This window comes from Musca autumnalis, unplaced genomic scaffold (genome assembly GCF_047663935.1).
Source record: "Musca autumnalis isolate F117 unplaced genomic scaffold, ASM4766393v1 scaffold_5, whole genome shotgun sequence".
Taxonomy (NCBI): domain Eukaryota; kingdom Metazoa; phylum Arthropoda; class Insecta; order Diptera; family Muscidae; genus Musca; species Musca autumnalis.
The window spans coordinates 89,947,913-89,966,121 of NW_027412088.1; the positions used below are offsets into that span (position 1 = coordinate 89,947,913).

The following is an 18,209-nucleotide window of genomic DNA, read 5'->3' on the forward strand; positions in this document are numbered from 1 at the left end:
ATGATTCAAACATATGAAGATATGAACACCGCGAGAGCATCACGACAGATGGTCCCCAAGAGCGTGTATGCAAGCACCTTCCAGCGGGGTCACATGAATACTGGAAAACTAAAATAATTCTTGATCTATGTGTTAAGTAATTCGTTTAATGCCTCTTTGACTACTTTGAGATAATTCCTCCTGACTTTTTGTTTAGATAGCAACAGATCATAACTTATAACTACAACGCTGCTTATTACTAATACGGAGCCTGTTTATTTATCAAGAACAGAGATGATCACAGTAAGCACTATCCTTCTCCTTCCTCTCTCTCACTGTGATCTGGAGAATCAGTCCGATATGGTTAGGGAGAAATTAAATACACAACATTTTAAAGTTCAAGACGTTTACAACTTTTTATACGTTTTATACAGGTATGTGAGGTTTTCGACGTTTACAACGATGTTTTGGACGGTCAGAAACCTAAAAAGTTGATGAGGCATACTCTATTTTTTATGAACATCGAATAGGAGCGTATATGTATGCTTTGCTCATTCTCGAATGGGAGTAAAATACGCTCGAAATTGTGCAGATTCTACGAGGGATAGGTATAACTACGAGTTGCAGTTTTTAGTTTGAACGTACTCTGTACGGTTTGACGTACGACCATGTGTTAGGTTGTTTACAGTGACTTGAAAAAAATCAATTTGCCGAACATTTTTTTACAATTTTCGACGAGGATTGTTACGACAAGAGTGCATTGATGAACTTAAATCTTTGCATGGCTATGAAGCACCATCCTATAGCACTGTTGAAAACTGGTATAATGAATTCAATCGTGGCCGAAGCTCACTTAAAGACGAAGGTAGTAAGCGTAGTCCAAAAACGCCCGTTGTGCCAGAAAACATTGATGCCGTGCGTGAACTGTTCGTGCATCCTTGGTAATTTATTTCAACATCATACATTCGATATTGCATGAATCTGGAGGTTTATTCTCGTTGGATCCAGCACAATTTAACGATCGCCCAAAAAGGCTCGTGTAGATTGGTGCAAAGAACTGTTGAAAACATACGATCGCGGCGCTTCAAAAGACGTTTACGTGGGCTGAACGATAACTATCTGGCCTAACAATGAAAACTCGAATATTTACCATCAAAAATAGTTTCATTGTTTTCTTAAGTAGTCTCCAGCATGATTTATATGCTTTTTCATGCGCTCAAACCAATTCTTGAATCCCTTTCCACCCCGATTGAGACACTTCCAAAGCATGGTTTTTGAAGGCTTGAACAGCATCTCCTGGCTACGAAAATCGTTGACCACGCCTTTTTTCTTGATATTCTGGAATCAAATAAAGTCATTGGATCTCCAGTACGGCGGATGACCCATCAATTCCACGTTTTGTCCGGTCAAACAGGCGCTGGTTTGAATCGATGTGCAAGAGCTCACCTTTTATGGTGCACAATGATTCGTCTTCTCTTCTTCGTTTTTCGAATTTCTCTGGAGACTTCAGGGAAACAAATTATAGTGTACCACTCAGAATTAACCATCCTACGTTCCTCAAGCCGTATAGTATCCACATTAGGGTTATGACTTTTTGACATTTTTCCTCAAAAATTATTTCCTGTAGCAGGGATGAATGAACTTTTGCCTATTAATTACTATGCTATCGTTTATTCCATTGAAATACAAAAAAAGTTCACGCACAAATCGATTTTAAAAAAATAATTTTTTGAAAAAATATATGAAGTGAAAAAAATTGTTTTTTTCAAAAGAATATTTTTTTTGCACGAATGAATAAGTATAAGCCTACTAATAACTATAATAACGTTTATTTCATTCAAAGTCGCGAAAAGAGTCACTTTGAAAAAATTTTAAATTTTTTGTTTTTTTGTAAAAAAACTATGTTTTTGAATAAAAGCGTTTACGACAGTTTTACGATTCTCAGAATTGAAGAAAAATAGTGAGAAATAAATTTTATGTCATTTTAATTATCTCATGTGGCTCTAAAGTTTATTTTCAATTATATATCTGTTTTCAGTGACTTAAAAAATTGTCCATAATTTTGATAAATTCAAATTTTAAAATCATTTTGTGCGTGAGGTTTTTTCACCGAATCACCTTATAATTAAGATTTTATGTAATCTTATGGCAAAACTCATCACGCTATGATACAGGGATATGAGGTTGTAAAAAAGTCATAACCCTAATCCACATAGTCAGTTTAGCCCAATAAATAGGCGACCATTTGCTCCTAACAACCATTTGCATGAACAACTTTCGTTGGATTTGGTTCGCCTTCGAAGTTCCCCACGGTCGATTGCTGTTTTGTTTCGGGCTCATACGCATAGATCCAAGTGTCGACGTCTGTGACGAACTTATATACGTCGTTTGAAGCATCGCGATCTTATTTATTCACAATTTCTTTGCATAAATGCAGTAGAATTGCGATAATTCGTACCTCGATAAATCGAAACCCTCGATAATTCGTATAAGTTGTCGGTCCCTTGAAGCCATTTTCTTCTCATTTTAACATCGTTAAATCGAAAACCTCGGTAATTCGTATAAAATGACCGGTCCCTTGGATTACGAATTATCGAGATTCTACTGTACACAAAAGCCTTTTTGATTCTAACAGGAAAACCCCATTTTTGCGGCCAGATATTTATGCAATATCAAAAGTTAGTTGGTGAAATAAATGCCCAAGGATGCCCCTATTTCACGATATCGCGACCTTGCATTATCCGTTCACGCAAGGCTTAATTTTTTCTGGCACTACGGCCGGTTTTGGACGACCCTCAGCGAGTGTTGACCACGATTGAATTCATTAAATCAGTTGTTCATAGTGCTATAGGATGGATTTTTATCGACAAACAAAGATTTATTTTGATCGATGCACTCCCGGCGTGACTGTAAAAAACACAACACATGGTCGTATGCCAACATTTAGGCTAAAAATTGTCATACTTTCCAAAAAAAATATCAAATGGCTCGTGCATATGCCAGAAATTTTTCTAGTTCCCCTCGTACAAATCGTGAAGATGGTACTCACGCTGCTCTTGAACTAACTTTAAATGAGAGGAGCTTACTCCTGTGAAGTTTTTGCGGATTCTGAAACTACAATGTTCATAGAAAATCAAATTTTGTTTGAAAACAAAAACCAAAAAACAACAAAATCGCCGGAGCGCTTTCTAAATAAATCGCGATTCAAGTTGAAATTTTTAAGGGTTTTTTAGGTTTTCACGATTTTTCTGGGAAACCGCAGGATTGACTAGATAGAACTAAAGAAAATGTCGTAGCAGTGAAAATTCTATACAAGACTGTGCTTTGTGATATTTTCGTAGGTTTTACCATTTTAAGACATAGAAGTTCAAATTGGGACATTCACTGACAGTATTTTCTCCTTATAAAACAATGTCATGACTGCAATTTTCCAACTTAAATTTATATATCTCAGAAATGGAATAACCTAGGAAAAAATTGTGAAAGCCAAATTTGTAGAGAATTTTTATAGTTATAAGATTTTCTCTAGTCCCATTTTGATAAGACTTGCCATTTTCAAGCAAATCGTGAAAACCTAACAAAAAACCTAAAAATGTTATCTGAACTTCTATATCTCAAAAATGGCGATTTTCTTGTTTTTATTTTCCCATCTATGAATATTATATTTTCACAATCCGCAAAACCTTCTCAGGAGTAAGCTCCTTTCATTTAAAGTTGGTTCAAGAGCACCGTGTACTATTAGAATTGCGGCAAGAAATAGGATTGAGGTTATGTTGTTAATAAATGGCCTATTGTCTTTTTTCGAAAGGAGTTTTATATGGTTAATCGCTATATAGTTCCTCTACCAGGGATATTATATTGCAGCCCTGGCTGCAAAATTCAGGATATTATTTCTATGCTGTGTACTTTTACTTGCTGAGAACAAACCAAACGAACAATAATAAAATAATTTACAAAAAATTCGGCTTTTACCCGAATATTATATTTTCACAATCCGCAAAACCTTCTCAGGAGTAAGCTCCTTTCATTTAAAGTTGGTTCAAGAGCACCGTGTACTATTAGAATTGCGGCAAGAAATAGGATTGAGGTTATGTTGTTAATAAATGGCCTATTGTCTTTTTTCGAAAGGAGTTTTATATGGTTAATCGCTATATAGTTCCTCTACCAGGGATATTATATTGCAGCCCTGGCTGCAAAATTCAGGATATTATTTCTATGCTGTGTACTTTTACTTGCTGAGAACAAACCAAACGAACAATAATAAAATAATTTACAAAAAATTCGGCTTTTACCCGAATAAAAAATTTATTAATTAAAATTTTGCCCTTAACTGTATTACAATAAAACGCAATGAAGAAAATATTCCTCCAAATTATTTTTCTACAAAACAAAATACTAAAACAATAAATTTTATCATATTATCAAACATTATTCCAGTCTGTACAAAAATTAATGTATGAATCTGGACAAATATCATCGGTAAGTGGCTGCTTGTAGAAATAGAGGCGATTGCTATTTATAGTTGTTTTTGTTACAAAATACGCAAAAAATGCTAAATTTTCATAATTTGTTTCATTCTTTCTTTAAACAAAACAACAACAAAAACATTTTCATCAATCAACAAACAACAAAAAAAAAAAAAGAAATAATGACCACCATACAAATGAAACATCTCAAATTTTCAACTCATACTCTCAACTCCATCTAGAACTGCATACATACAAACACACATTTTCAACAAATTAAATATACATACGTATGTTGTTCGTTCGTTCAAGCATTTAGTTACAAATTCAAGATTATCGAGTAGAGATCAATTTTATATAATATGTTTGTATCATGACATGCCATGTCAATTTTAATCAAAACATTAAAATAATCATCAACAAATTTGGCATTGAAAAAAAAACTATAAATCTCTCAAAGGGGCGAGTTTGGCATGATTTTTCAATTGCAAAAAGGCAGGAGTTCCTTGGTGGAAAAGAGAAAACGAACTAAACAAATTGGTCCCATAACAAACTCGCTTTCATCAATCAATCATCAATTTGCTGGGTAATCATTTATCATCATCATTATCATCGTAATGAGTCATAATAATCATCATCATCATAATCACCATCATCTGCATAAATTTCTACTAATGTTTTGTTTTCCTGCTGGATTTATTTCGCTTTTTTCACTTAACTGGATTAATATCAAAAAATCTCACACTATAAACGTTAATTTTTAAAATTGTATACTCGAATAACTTATAAATATTTACTTTTGTGTAATTCAATCAACCAACCAATCAATCCCCGAAAAATGTCCACACTTAAGCAGACAACATTTGGTCGCACAACCCTCACCACTTCCCAAGAACTGGAACGGGCCACAGAACGGGCCGACAAAGCGGCAGCTGAGCTAAGACGTACCCAAGCCGAGCTGAGAGTCACTCAGGTATATTCAACGTTTTTAGATTTCAATAAGAAAAAAACAAAAGCAACAATTTCAATATATTCCACAATATTTTTGTATTTGTTTTCGTATTCTCTTATTTGTGTGTTTTTTGTTTTGAGTTTGGTTTTTTTTATTCATAAGTCCAATAACTATCTCATTCAATATGTTTTTGAGTTTCTTTCACAAACTTATTTTTAAATATACCATAATAACCATATAACAAATATTTATAATAAACTACGATATTATTAATCGAAATGATACTAAAAAAAATTTCAAACATTAAAAAAATGTGGCACAGTTTCGGAATGTCGAAAGGAAAATGGAAGCGAAATAAAGGTCTAACTGAACTTATCTCAAAGGTATCGCCTATTTTGATATCCTACCTTTATAAATAAAAATCAAATGTCGTTCGTTGGTAATGATATCAGTTAAGGCTGGCTGGACCGAACATAAGCTACAAATTTAGTTTCGGAAGGGGCGGGCTACTTCCCCTATACCCTATTTTTTTGAAAATGCTACATTTAAAATAATTACAAATGTATCGGTTTGAAAATTAATTTGCGAGTCAATTGTGATTTTGTCTCCGACCATACCTATTTTCTTAGGACCAAAAGACTTGACCACGTCCATTTTTTAAAATATGTTACATCTACAAAACTACTGCACCGACATTCCTGAAATTTTCAGGGAATGCACAGGGATGGCCTCCATATACTTCTGAATAAAAATCAAATGCCGTCATAACCCACTTTTTTCAATTTTCATTTCAATTTAAATTTGCAATTTAATTTTTTTCTGCAAAGACTACTGTAGGCCTATTCTGTAACTTTTATCGATAGAAAAGTTGTTAAAATTTCTTTTGTTTTTGTAACAACTACAAAACAAACAAATGAAATTGTTGTAAAATAAACAATGAGTAAAGTTGTTAAAAAGTTACGGAATAGGGGGGCTGAACCGATTTTCCAAAAAAACAGGGATAGCCCCGAAAGCAGACTACATATTCTAATGAATTCCAGAGGGGGCGGGGTACATCCCCTATGCGATATTTTAAAAAAACGCTATATTTGCAAAAATTAAGAATGTATCGGTTTAATAATTTACGGATAAATCTGCAATGTAGTACTTCTTTGGACCCTACACGGTAAGACCCAACCACGCCTGTTTTTTTTTTTTAATGTTATATCTCCAATGCTACTGAACCGATTTCCGTCAGAATTGCAGCAAACGCCCAATGTTTGCCGTTTTTATGTATATTTTATGAATTTCCCCACGCCTTTCTTTTAAACGCTATATGTATAAGCCAAACTTATGATTATATCGATTTCAGCATACATTTTGGGAGGAAATGGGATTGTGTGTACCCTAGGTACATATTTGGAGCCAAAATACCGGATATCTTGAAAACTGATGACAACACACACTCTTTTCAATATACACGGTGAGCCTTAACTAATTTTAAATGGAAGGTGCTTACACCTCGGAAGTTTTTGCTGATTCTGAAATTACAATGCTCATAGATGAGAAATATCATGAAACAAAAAAAATCGCCGGAGGGATTTTAAAATAAATCGCGATTTGAGTTCACATTTTTAGGGGTTCTTTAGGTTTTCACGATTTTGCTTGGAAACCGCGAGTTCTATGTAAATGGCACTAAAGCAAATGTTGTAGCAGAGAAAATTCTCCACAAGATTGGCCTTTATGATATTTTCGTATATTTTACCGTTTTTAAGATATGGAAGTTCAAATTGGGACAATGCACTGACTGTATCGCCCCCTTATAAAACAATATCATGCACAGTGTCCCTTAACTAACTTTTAATGAAAACGGCTTACACATGGGATGTTTTTGCGGATTCTAAAACAGCAATGTTCATAGATGAGAAAAATAAAAAAAGAGACAAAATCGACGGAGGGATTTTTAAAAAAAATCGCGATCAAAATTCACAATTTTAGGGGTTTTTTTTTTGGTTTTCACGATTTTGCTTGGAAACCGCAAGTCTTATCGAAATGAGTCTAAAGAAAATGTTGTAGGTGTGAAAATTCTCTACAAGACTGACCTTTAGGGTTTTTCGTAGGTTTTGCCATTTTTGAGATATAGAGGTACAGTTCAAATTTTTAGGTTTTTATCTTAAGTCTTCAAGATTTTGCTTGAAAACCGCAAGTCATATCAAAATGGGTCTAAAGAAAATTTTGAAGCTGTAAAAATTCTCTAAAAGATTGGATGATTTATTTTTTCCTAGGTTGTACCATTTTCAAGATATATAAATTTAATTTGGTAAATTGCAGTAATGACATTGTTTCATAAGGAGGCGATACAGTCAGTGCATTGTCTCAATTTGAACTTCCATATCTTAAAAACGGTAAAATATACGAAAATATCATAAAGGAGAACTTTCTCTGCTACAACATTTGCTTTAGTGCCATTTACATAGAACTCGCGGTTTCCAAGCAAAATCGTGAAAACCTAAAGAACCCCTAAAAATGTGAACTTAAATCGCGATTTGTTTTAAAATCCCTCCGGCAATTTTTTGTGTTTCATGATATTTCTCATCTATGAGCATTGTAGTTTCAGAATCAGCAAAAACTTCCGAGGTGTAAACACCTTCCATTTAAAATTAGTTAAGGCTCACCGTGTATATTAGTTTTCCAAAACTACTGAACCTAATTTCATGCAATTTTCAGAAAATGTTCAGGAATATCCCGTACTCCAAAATTTCCGAATTTCCGTGGCTTATTGTTTTATAATCGCAATATTTGCTAAACTTATGAGTGCATCGGCTTGCAAATTAATTTTCGAGACAACGGCAGTTGTGCATCCAACCAAGAAAACGATATGAATTGCGGTTTCAAAGCAAAATTTTGAAGACTTAAGATAAAAACTTATACATTTGAACTGAACCTCTATATCTCAAAAATGGTAAGACCTACGAAAAAACCTAGAGGTCAGTCTTGTAGAGAATTCACAGCTACAACATTTTCTTTAGACCCATTTCGATACGACTTGCGGTTTCCAAGCAAAATCGTGAAAACCTAAAAAAAACCCTAAAATTGTGAATTTTGATCGCGATTTATTTAAAAATCCCTCCGGTGAATTTTTCTTTTTTTTTTATTTTTCTTACCTATGAACATTGCTGTTTCGGAATCCGCGAAATCTTCCCAAGTGTAAGCGGTTTTCACCAAAAGTTAGTTAAGGCGCACTGAGCATGATATTGTTTTATAAGGAGGCGATACAGTCAGTGCATTGTCTCAATTTGAACTTCTATATCTCAAAAACGGTAAAACCTATGAAAACATCATAAAGGTCAATCTTGTGGAGAATTTTTGCAGCTACAACATTTTCTTTAGGCCCATTTACATAGGTCCCGCGGTTTCCAAGCAATATCGTCAAAACCTAAACAACCCCTAAAAATGTGAACTTAAATCGCGATTTATTTGAAAATCCCTGCGGCGATTTTTTTTTGTTTCTTGATATTTCTCATCTATGAGCATTGTAGTTTCAGAATCTGCAAAAACTTCCCAGGTGTAAGCACCTTCCATTTAAATTTGGTTAAGGCACACCGTGTATGATGGTACCTATATATACGGGATAAAATTAAACAAGAAACTGGTGAAAAGTTTTCTGATTACTTTTGTCGGAAAATTTACCGTTAAATGAAGGCTATACGAATCGAATTTAATCTGCCTGCAAAGACAAGACGCATCTGCGCAAAAATTTAGAGTCCCATCTCAATTTCTTTGGGTGCTCAAGTGATAACAACAGGTGGACAAAGCATGGCAGGGACAGTTACAAAGATTTGCAAGTGTTATTTCAGTCGGCAGTTTAAAGAGCACCAAGAGAGTTTGGCGAAGGGGAGTATGTATTGGATTATCAAAGAAATGTGTGTTTGGGAATTATTTCGATGACCCAATGTTAGGTGATATATGTTTAACTTTTATCTTCCATAACTTCCAGACGGCATAGAGACCGTAATGTATGCGTGTGATTCTACGATATTGGCATCGGGTCGTAACTGCCACTCCTTCCATAGGAGAAACATTTCCGCCGCTAAATCAACTACCACATTGTTCATCACTTGGACTGCTGAAAGAAGCCTCTTCCAGAACATATTGATCGATGATGTCCTGACTCCGACCACTAACAACTCCAGGATTTTGGGTTTAACGATCGATAGTAGGTTGTAGCGGTGAAAATTATCTACAACATTTTCCTTAGTCCTATTTCGGTTTAGTCCCTTGCGGTTTCCATGAAAAATCCTGGAAACCTAAAGTAAACCTAAAAATGTGATCTTTGACCGCAATTTATTTAAAAATCCCTCCAGCGGTTTTTTCTTCTTTTTGGATTTTTCTTATCTGTGAACATTGTTGTTTCAGATTCCGCAAAAAACTTCCCAGGTGTAAACGGTTTTCATTTAAAGTTAGTTAAGGACACTGTACTTGACATTGTTTTATAAGGAGGCGATACAGTCAGTGCATTGTCTCAATTTGAACTTCTATTTCTCAAAAATGGCAAAACTTACGAAAATATCCTACAGATCAATCTTATATAGAATTTTCACGGCTGCAATATCTTCTCTAATCCCATTTCGATAGGAATTGCGGTTTCCAAGCAAAAAACGAGAAAATATAGTCTTCCCTTACCCCTTGCTAAATATCACCAATTTTTTCCCACTAATAAATTAAAGTTGTTTTAATAAAATATTAAAACAACGACTATGGGATTAAGCCTGACTATTTTGAAAAACAAAATAGAAGTCGTCATCCCAAATAAAAAACGCCAACCCTCCTAAAACGAGAAAACTTTAGAAAACCCTAAAAATGTGAACTTTGACCGCAATTTACTTAAAAATCCCTTAGGCGATTTTTCGTTTTTTTTTTTAATTTTTCTCATCTATGAACATTGTAGTTTCAAAATCCGCAAAATTTTTCCAGGTGTAAGAATCTCATTTAAAGTTAGTTAAGGCACACCGTGCGAATTCAAGCTGTAATCACAATGACGTAATAGCCGATAGGGAGGCTGAGGGCCTCAGACCTAAAGAAAATATGCAAACACAATACTTCAGACGTCTATAGGGGATTTTTGAGTTTTTTAGCCCATTACTCAGGAAATATGAATTTGACCTCTACCAAAACAAAGACCTACGACTATATTTACAAATGTCCGAATATTCTAATACCGCAACGTGATAGAAGACCAAAAAGACATGTGTCCCGTTGTATTTCCCCATCACATGCACTTTCGCGGTTATGTGTTCCAAAAGACTAGAGGCCTTGATGTCAAAAGGGATCATTTTGTCCAAACGTCTAAGGATTTTGATTTACTCTATAAGGCAAAGTTGTAGTTCTTCATCGAAAATTCATATGATCTCTTCTTATCGAACACAACAGGATTCTTCTCTTTCATATAGGGACGAAATGTCAAGTAGGGATTCTTATCTCATAAAATACACTTAGGTCTTCAAAAGGCCAAAATTTCCTGTCTTTCCACAAAAATGGCAGGAAGATCATCTTAAAGAAGACTCATCATCATACAAGTTGAGCAAGAAGTCAAGAAGGATCAATATCACTTCTATAAAAGTTCAGTTGGTCTTCGGTACGATTTCTCTTAAAGTCCCACAAGGTCTTTTTAGAAGTCCAAGAGGTCCTTTTACAGAAATCATTTATGACTTCTAATAGAAAACAAGCATACGAGAGCAGTGAGCCTTCTATGAGATGACCATTAAATCTTTCGGATATGAATTTTGTAATCCACATAGAGATTAAAAGGGTTGTGTTTAACCGATTTAAAGAATTTCATTTAAAAAATGTTTGATAAATGTAGAACAAATTATTGCCCGGAGTCTAGCAAATTTTGCTGGAGTCGTAGTCTGAGCCAGAGTGGTGAAAAAAATCTCGACTCCGGCTCTGACTACGACTCCAGAAAAATTTGCTAGACTCGGACTCCAGACTCAGACTCCGGAACCCTGGTCCTAACTAGGTCCACATACACAACATGTTGCCCAAAATTTAAAAAGTGATCCCAGACAAGTCTCTAACTGCACCCTTTCCAAACTTTTTGTGTGATGTACCCAAAATAGTGGTCCAATATAGTCACTATTCGGACATAATCTGATCTGTAAGAAAGAATACGAGGCACCGTGTTTGGGTCAAATCGGTTTCTCCCCTTGAGAGTTATCTTACGTATTAATCTGTTTAGTGTAGCACAGTGGCTCAGAAATCGATTTACCTGGTCAAAATCCCAATTTTTTGCCATCACCGGTTGTTAATTTCTATATGGGATTCGACAGTAATCATATTTAAACTAAGGAAACCAGAAAAATATGCCAAAAAATTGCAAGGTGAGGCGTGCTCCTAAAGAAGACAATTTTTCCCCATTTTGTTAAATACGTAATTTTTGCAAACTATAACCGATATCGTATTCATGGGTTTTTTGTTAGGTAGGTCGGACTGTTGCCTATAAGAAACGTTTTAATAAATTACCGTGGTGTTTACAGGAAGTGAGCTATTTTATTTTTCTCCATTACTAAATTTTAGTGAAATTCCAATTTAGTGGAGCACAACTTTTAGGGAACAACATGGAACAATGTTTTGTATTCGTAGATAGATGTCCGAGAGTGTCCTCTTTCAGCCCATATATACTTTTGTAGCAGATCCCTTCCGTCCGTTTAACACTTTTTTAAATTTATTGACATTACATGGGTAAATGTGTGGTTTCATCAGGGGCAAGTCCATACTTCCTGAAAAAATAGCCTGAAAGGTGCAAGATAACTCTTGAACGGATCTGCCGATTCAGTCCAAAATTTGGCCTTCTTAATATTTTGTCCAAACTTAATTTAAATTCGATGATAAGCTATATCGGTCCACTCCTTCAGGTACCTCCTCCACAAAAATTCAAAAATGTTCGGAAATGTTATGCGCACGATAACTTATGAATGGAGTGACCAATTTGGTCCATACTTTACACATCCTAATATGTCTTCCAGATATAGATCAGGTTTGAATATGAAATATATTTGTCCACTCCTTCGGGTACCTCCGAAACAAAATTTCGGATAAATTCACTTTAAGGGTCGCTCTCGAAGCACTTTGATTTCTGTTGAAGCAACTTGCATACGCTGCCCCATTTACGTAGGCAAGTGTTTTTTCAGAGGCAAGTCCATACTTCTTGAGAAAATAGCCTGAAAGGTGCACCGTGTGTAGTGGTTGGAGAGCAAGATAACTCTCGAACGGATCAACCGATTTGGTCCAAAATTTGGTCTTCGCCATATTTTGTCCAAACTTAGTTTCAGTTTGAAGATGGGCAATATCGGTATTTCCCCCAATATTTAAAAAATGTCACTAAAATGTTATGCACGATATATCTTGTAGGCGCTATATCAACCGAAAAGATATGACCCCCAAAATAAAATCAACTTCCAGAATGGACTATGTCGGTCCATTCCTTCAAGTACCTCCTCCGCAACATTTTGAACTTTAATCCTAATTCACATTTTTGTCGGCAAGTTAAAATGTCCAAAAAGAGCCACAAAATTTCGATTCATATAGGCTGAGGGTATACCACTGTCGGCAAAGCCGACTGATACTTTTTTACTTGTTAATATACCTATAGATAGATATTTTGCTTTTTAAAATGTTGCTTTTCAAAATAGTCGTTGTTTTAATAGTCTATTAAACAACTTTAATTTATTAGTGGGAGCAATTGTCGATGTTCACCAAGGGGTAAGGCAGGGAAGCTATAGTTTCGAATCTCGCCACAGATCCTCATCTGTTCCCTTGTTTCTTGGTTTTTTCAACAAGAAGCTTTTTATACCCAATTGTCAATTGCTCGCTCAAATAGATACGTGTCCAAAGAAACACTCTGATCGAGAATTTCTTTGGCACTACCTAAACTCCAGCAACTTCACTTGCAAACAAAACCAACTCTTTCCCACTGCTATGCGTTCGTTGAGTCTCAACGAAAAACACATAACTAATAACACACATCACGGTGTGCCTTAACCAAATTTACATGGAAGGTGCTTACACCTGGGAAGTTTTTGCAGATTCTGAAACTACAATGCTCATAGATGAGAAATCGCCGGAGGGATTTTCAAATAAATCGCGATTTAAGTTCACATTTTTAGGGGTTCTTTAGGTTTTCACGATTTTGCGTGGAAACCGCGAGTCCTATGTAAATGGGCCTAACGAAAATGTTGTAGCTGTGAAAATTCTCCACAATATTGACCTTTATTATATTTTCGTAGGTTTTACCGTTTTTAAGATATAGAAGTTCAAATTGAGTCAATGCACTGACTGTATCGCCTCCTTATAAAACAATATCAGCTCAGTGTGCCTTAACTAACATTTTATGAAAATCGCTTACACATGGGAAGGTTTCGCGGAAACAGCAATGTTCATAGATAAGAAAAATAAAAAGAAGCATAAAAAATCGCCGGAGGGATTTTTAAATAAATCGAGATCAAAATTCACAATTTTAGGGGTTTTTTAGGTTTTCACGAGTTTGCTTGGAAACCGCAAGTCGTATCGAAATTAGTCCAAAGAAATGTTGTGGTTGTGAAAATTCTCTACAAGACTGACCTTTAGGTGTTTTCGTAGGTTTTACCATTTTTGAGATATAAAGGTTCAGTTAAAATTTTTAGGTTTTTATCTTAAGTCTTCAAGATTGTGCTTGGAAACCGCAAGTCATATCAAAATGAGACTAAAGAAAATGTTGAAGCTGTAAAAATTCTCTATAAGATTGGATGATTTATTTTTTCCTAGGTTGTACCATTTTCATGATATATAAGTTTAATTTGGGAAATTGCAGTAATGACATTGTTTTATAAGGAGGCGATACAGTCAGTGCATTGTCTCAATTTGTACTTCTATATCTCAAAAACGGTAAAACCTACGAAAATATCATAAAGGTCAATATTGTGGAGAATTTTCACAGCTACAACATTTTTGTTAGGTCCATTTACATAGGACTCGCGGTTTCCACGCAAAATTGTTTTTTTGTTTCTTGATATTTCTCATCTATGAGCATTGTAGTTTCAGAATCTGCAAAAACTTCCCAGGTGTAAGCACCTTCCATTTAAATTTGGTTAAGGCACACCGTGACATATTTGAAATACAAAATAGAAGTCGTCATCCCAAGAAAAAAACGCCAAACATCCTAATTGTGAGACCGGGCACCGTCAAAAACACAAAAACATTCAAACTTGGGTAAAAATTATAAAAAACTCAAAACTTTAACTTTGACTTTGAATTCCTCTGCAACTACAAGACCGAATTTGACCATTTTTTGATTCACCGGAAAGCTGATTGTGTTATCTGACGACCAAAAAAATATGAAAATAAATCTATCCGTTCATATGTTACAAAAAAAACTATTCTGAACCACTGTGTGCCGACAGGCTTTTTTGGGGCTTTTGGAGAAGAAGAACAAGAAGAACTTGTTGCAAAAAAATTTCAAAACGATCTTAAACGTGCTGTTATACTGTACTTTTTGTGTGGGTTAACCATCTTTTTGAGGATTTATTTGACGTAGGTATAGTGAATGGCATCGATATTTGAAAAACCTTTTTCGACTCAAAACCGTCAAACCTTACTATTTCGACATTCTGAAACTAACCACAATTAATCAAATATTAAAATAAAAATAAAACAAAAAATAAAAATACTCAACAATTCAATGAAGAACATTGGCAATTAAACTATGAATTGTGTTATGTTTTATTATTTACTATTATGTTCTTTTAAGTGGTGTTAACAAAGTGATTTTTATCTCATCATTGGAATGATATTCGAATAAGCAATGCAACAAACCAAACAAAAAACAAACAAAAATACTTTAGTAAAACATACTAATTTTTTAATTCAGTACAAAAAACAAATGCTTCTCTTCTTTTGTTTAATTTTTAAGCATCATATGTGTATTTCAATATTTATAACTATATATGTATATGTATGTAATCAATTTATGAAATCAATCAACACTTTTTTATACACTAATTACAAAAACAAAACATACATAAATGAAATAAAACAATTAAATTACCTGGAAAAAAACGAAACATTTACACACTTAAAAAACACCACTCAAAAATAAACACAGTTCAGAATTAAACAAATAGCCATTAAAAATACTACATACATACATATTTCAACAATATAAATACTACATATAAAATACATAATTTTTATACATACCTAACATAAGTAGCAGCTTCTGTCAAAAAATCTGCTAGAGTCATTTTGTGTAGATAAATGTTAAATATATTCGAAACAAAATAATATTTTAATATGGAATCCAGAAAATCTCAAACACATAAAGGAAATTAGATATAATGTTTTTTTAAATTAAAACTAGATTTATAAATTAAAATTAAAATACAAATCTAGCTATGTCAACGTGAAGTTGGATATCCTTCAAATCGGATTGTAGTATACTTGAAAAATATTTGCAAATTTTTAAATAAACTGGATTCCATTGTTGCTTAATTTAAAGTTTGTATAAGAACATATTGTAAAAAAGCTTATTTAGAATTTTAACTATTTTGAAATGTCCTAATGTCTATATGCCAGTAATAATAAGATTATGTAGAAAACATAAACCTTTGTTTTATGTTAAAAGTTTGTTCATATATTCTTTTCCTAAATGTTAAATATAAATGTTTTTTCCTACAACAAAGTTTTGACAAAAGCTGTTCCTATAAAAACTCCAAAAGAGACTTCAAACAAGAAACTCAAAACCCAGAAAATAAACTATTATTAACATTTAATATTACACTCACTACCCAGTTTTAAAATTTGTTATTCGTTGTTTTTTTGATATTGTTATAACAATTTTCATTTCATTTAAATATTTCACATTTGTTCCTTGTTTCATTTTAAGTTATTTTTGTTGTATATTTAATTTTATCTTTTTTCACAAATACTTTACAAAAATCTTAATTGTCGAAATGTATCCAAAAAACATTAACAACAATTAACCAAACAACAACAAAATATCAACTGTCAAAACTCAAACTCGTACCTATCGTATCTATCGTTCGTTATGCTTGCCTCTCTCTCTCTCTCTGCCACATTCATTGTATCAAAACCTAGGGCGAAACCGATAAACGTTTTGTGAGTAATTGCTTCCAATGCGAATTTAAGCATATAATAAATAATAACAAACTTAACAGCAGTTTAAAAAAATATATTTTTTCTTTTTTTTTTTCAAAAGAAAAGAAAAAAAGTTATGCAAACTTAAAATTCCTTCTAAATTATCAAAAAAACGAATTATTTTTGAGTTGTATAAATTAACAATAAAAAAAAATCAAATGAAAATCCTTGTTAAATAAATTTGACAAATCATCTCCAAACATTATCGCAACCATTTACAAACCATTTTGTTTAATGTCATAGAGGCCACCACCAATTGCGATATCATGTTTTTGTTCGTTGTTATAAAAAACTCAATCAGCAAATCAATGTCATTGTCATGTTAATTTACGTGTCTCTCATTGCATTCGAAACCAAACCAAAAAAACCTATTCGAAAGAAATCCTTTAATTTACTGGCGAATTTGTTCAATATTCGTGATTGACAATCATTAAATCGAACGTTCTGCTTCATAACCTAACATTTCTCTTTCTCTCTCACTCTCTGTCACCCGTTATTTGTCTTTGTTTCTCGTAAAATATGGTAACTCTCGATTTCACTGTTGTTGTCGTCGTTTGTTTGTTTTAGTATAAAGAGAAGATCTATATTGTAAAAAAGGATATGTGTTAGTAAAATCATTCTTAACTAGAAAAGTCCCTCAAAATTCTGTCTGTTTATATATCTCTCGCTCGCCATCTCTGTATATCCATGTAATATATAACTTGTGTGATACATTGCGATCAAATATACAAAATTTTGTATATTTTTGTATGTATTTGTAATAAATATTATTTACCCCCAACCCTCTTGAGAAAAAACAGTGATCTTTGGAATAATACCATGTTTACATTAGCGGTCATTATAATGATAAGTGCTCTCAGAAGTGCTAAAACAATTATCATATGCATACAGTAATTGTAATGTCAACTACCGCAACGCAAAGTGCTTGTTGTTAGTTGGAAACACGAAAAGTACTGGTCGGGACCATTATACACTAATAAAGGTACACAAACATATGTATTATGTATGCTCTAGTTCATCTGATCGGACATAAAATGTTCGACGAGTCAGAATTTGTATGTCAAACCGAATTGCATTTCATTCGCATTGTTTATAAATATTGATATTAAAATATTTTTGTTGTAGCAATTAAACGATGCATCTACCTGTATAAATGTACCTCGGTCGGAACGAAACTAGAGTTGTGTACTTCCGGAACGAACTAGTTCCAAGGAACTATTGGAACTATATCCAGCTTTTGTGTTTACAAAGCTCATTTCGTTCTTCCCGTTCCTTTAATTTAACGCCTACGTAAATATTTTTCGTTGCTGTTTATTCCTGTAATTTATCAAACCACGACAACATTTCGGTATCGGAACTATTTGGAACGAAGGAAACAAAAAGAACGTTGAACGAAAAAGATTCGTGGAACTATTTCGGTCTCGGAACTATTTGGAAAGAAAAGAACGATGAAAGAGAAAGATGCATTGAACTATATCTGTCTCGGAACTATGGAACCATATTAAGGAACTAGTTCCTTTTGGGAAAGGAACTAGAAAGATTGATCCGCTCCGAGAACTAGATTCCCTACTCTACGCGAAACGTTAAAGCTGAAAGCAAAATAAATGAATTATTTATTATGTCTTGGGCATAAACAATTAGGT

At 33.7% G+C, this 18,209-nt stretch overlaps 1 protein-coding gene across 9 annotated transcripts in view; it reads left to right on the forward strand.

Moving 5' to 3' along the window:
• Positions 1–18,209, forward strand: part of brp (ELKS/RAB6-interacting/CAST family member bruchpilot) — a 414,951-nt gene that overhangs the window by 369,328 nt on the left and 27,414 nt on the right. For 3 of the 9 annotated variants that reach the window (XM_073956928.1, XM_073956931.1, XM_073956936.1), the window contains 2 exons: positions 4,417–4,458; positions 5,302–5,418. In XM_073956928.1, coding sequence (XP_073813029.1) covers positions 4,417–4,458; positions 5,302–5,418 — 159 coding nt within the window. Of the gene's footprint in view, positions 1–4,416; positions 4,459–5,298; positions 5,419–18,209 lie in introns of all 9 variants that reach the window. The other 6 variants (XM_073956930.1, XM_073956929.1, XM_073956935.1 and 3 more) reach the window with 3 other exon arrangements.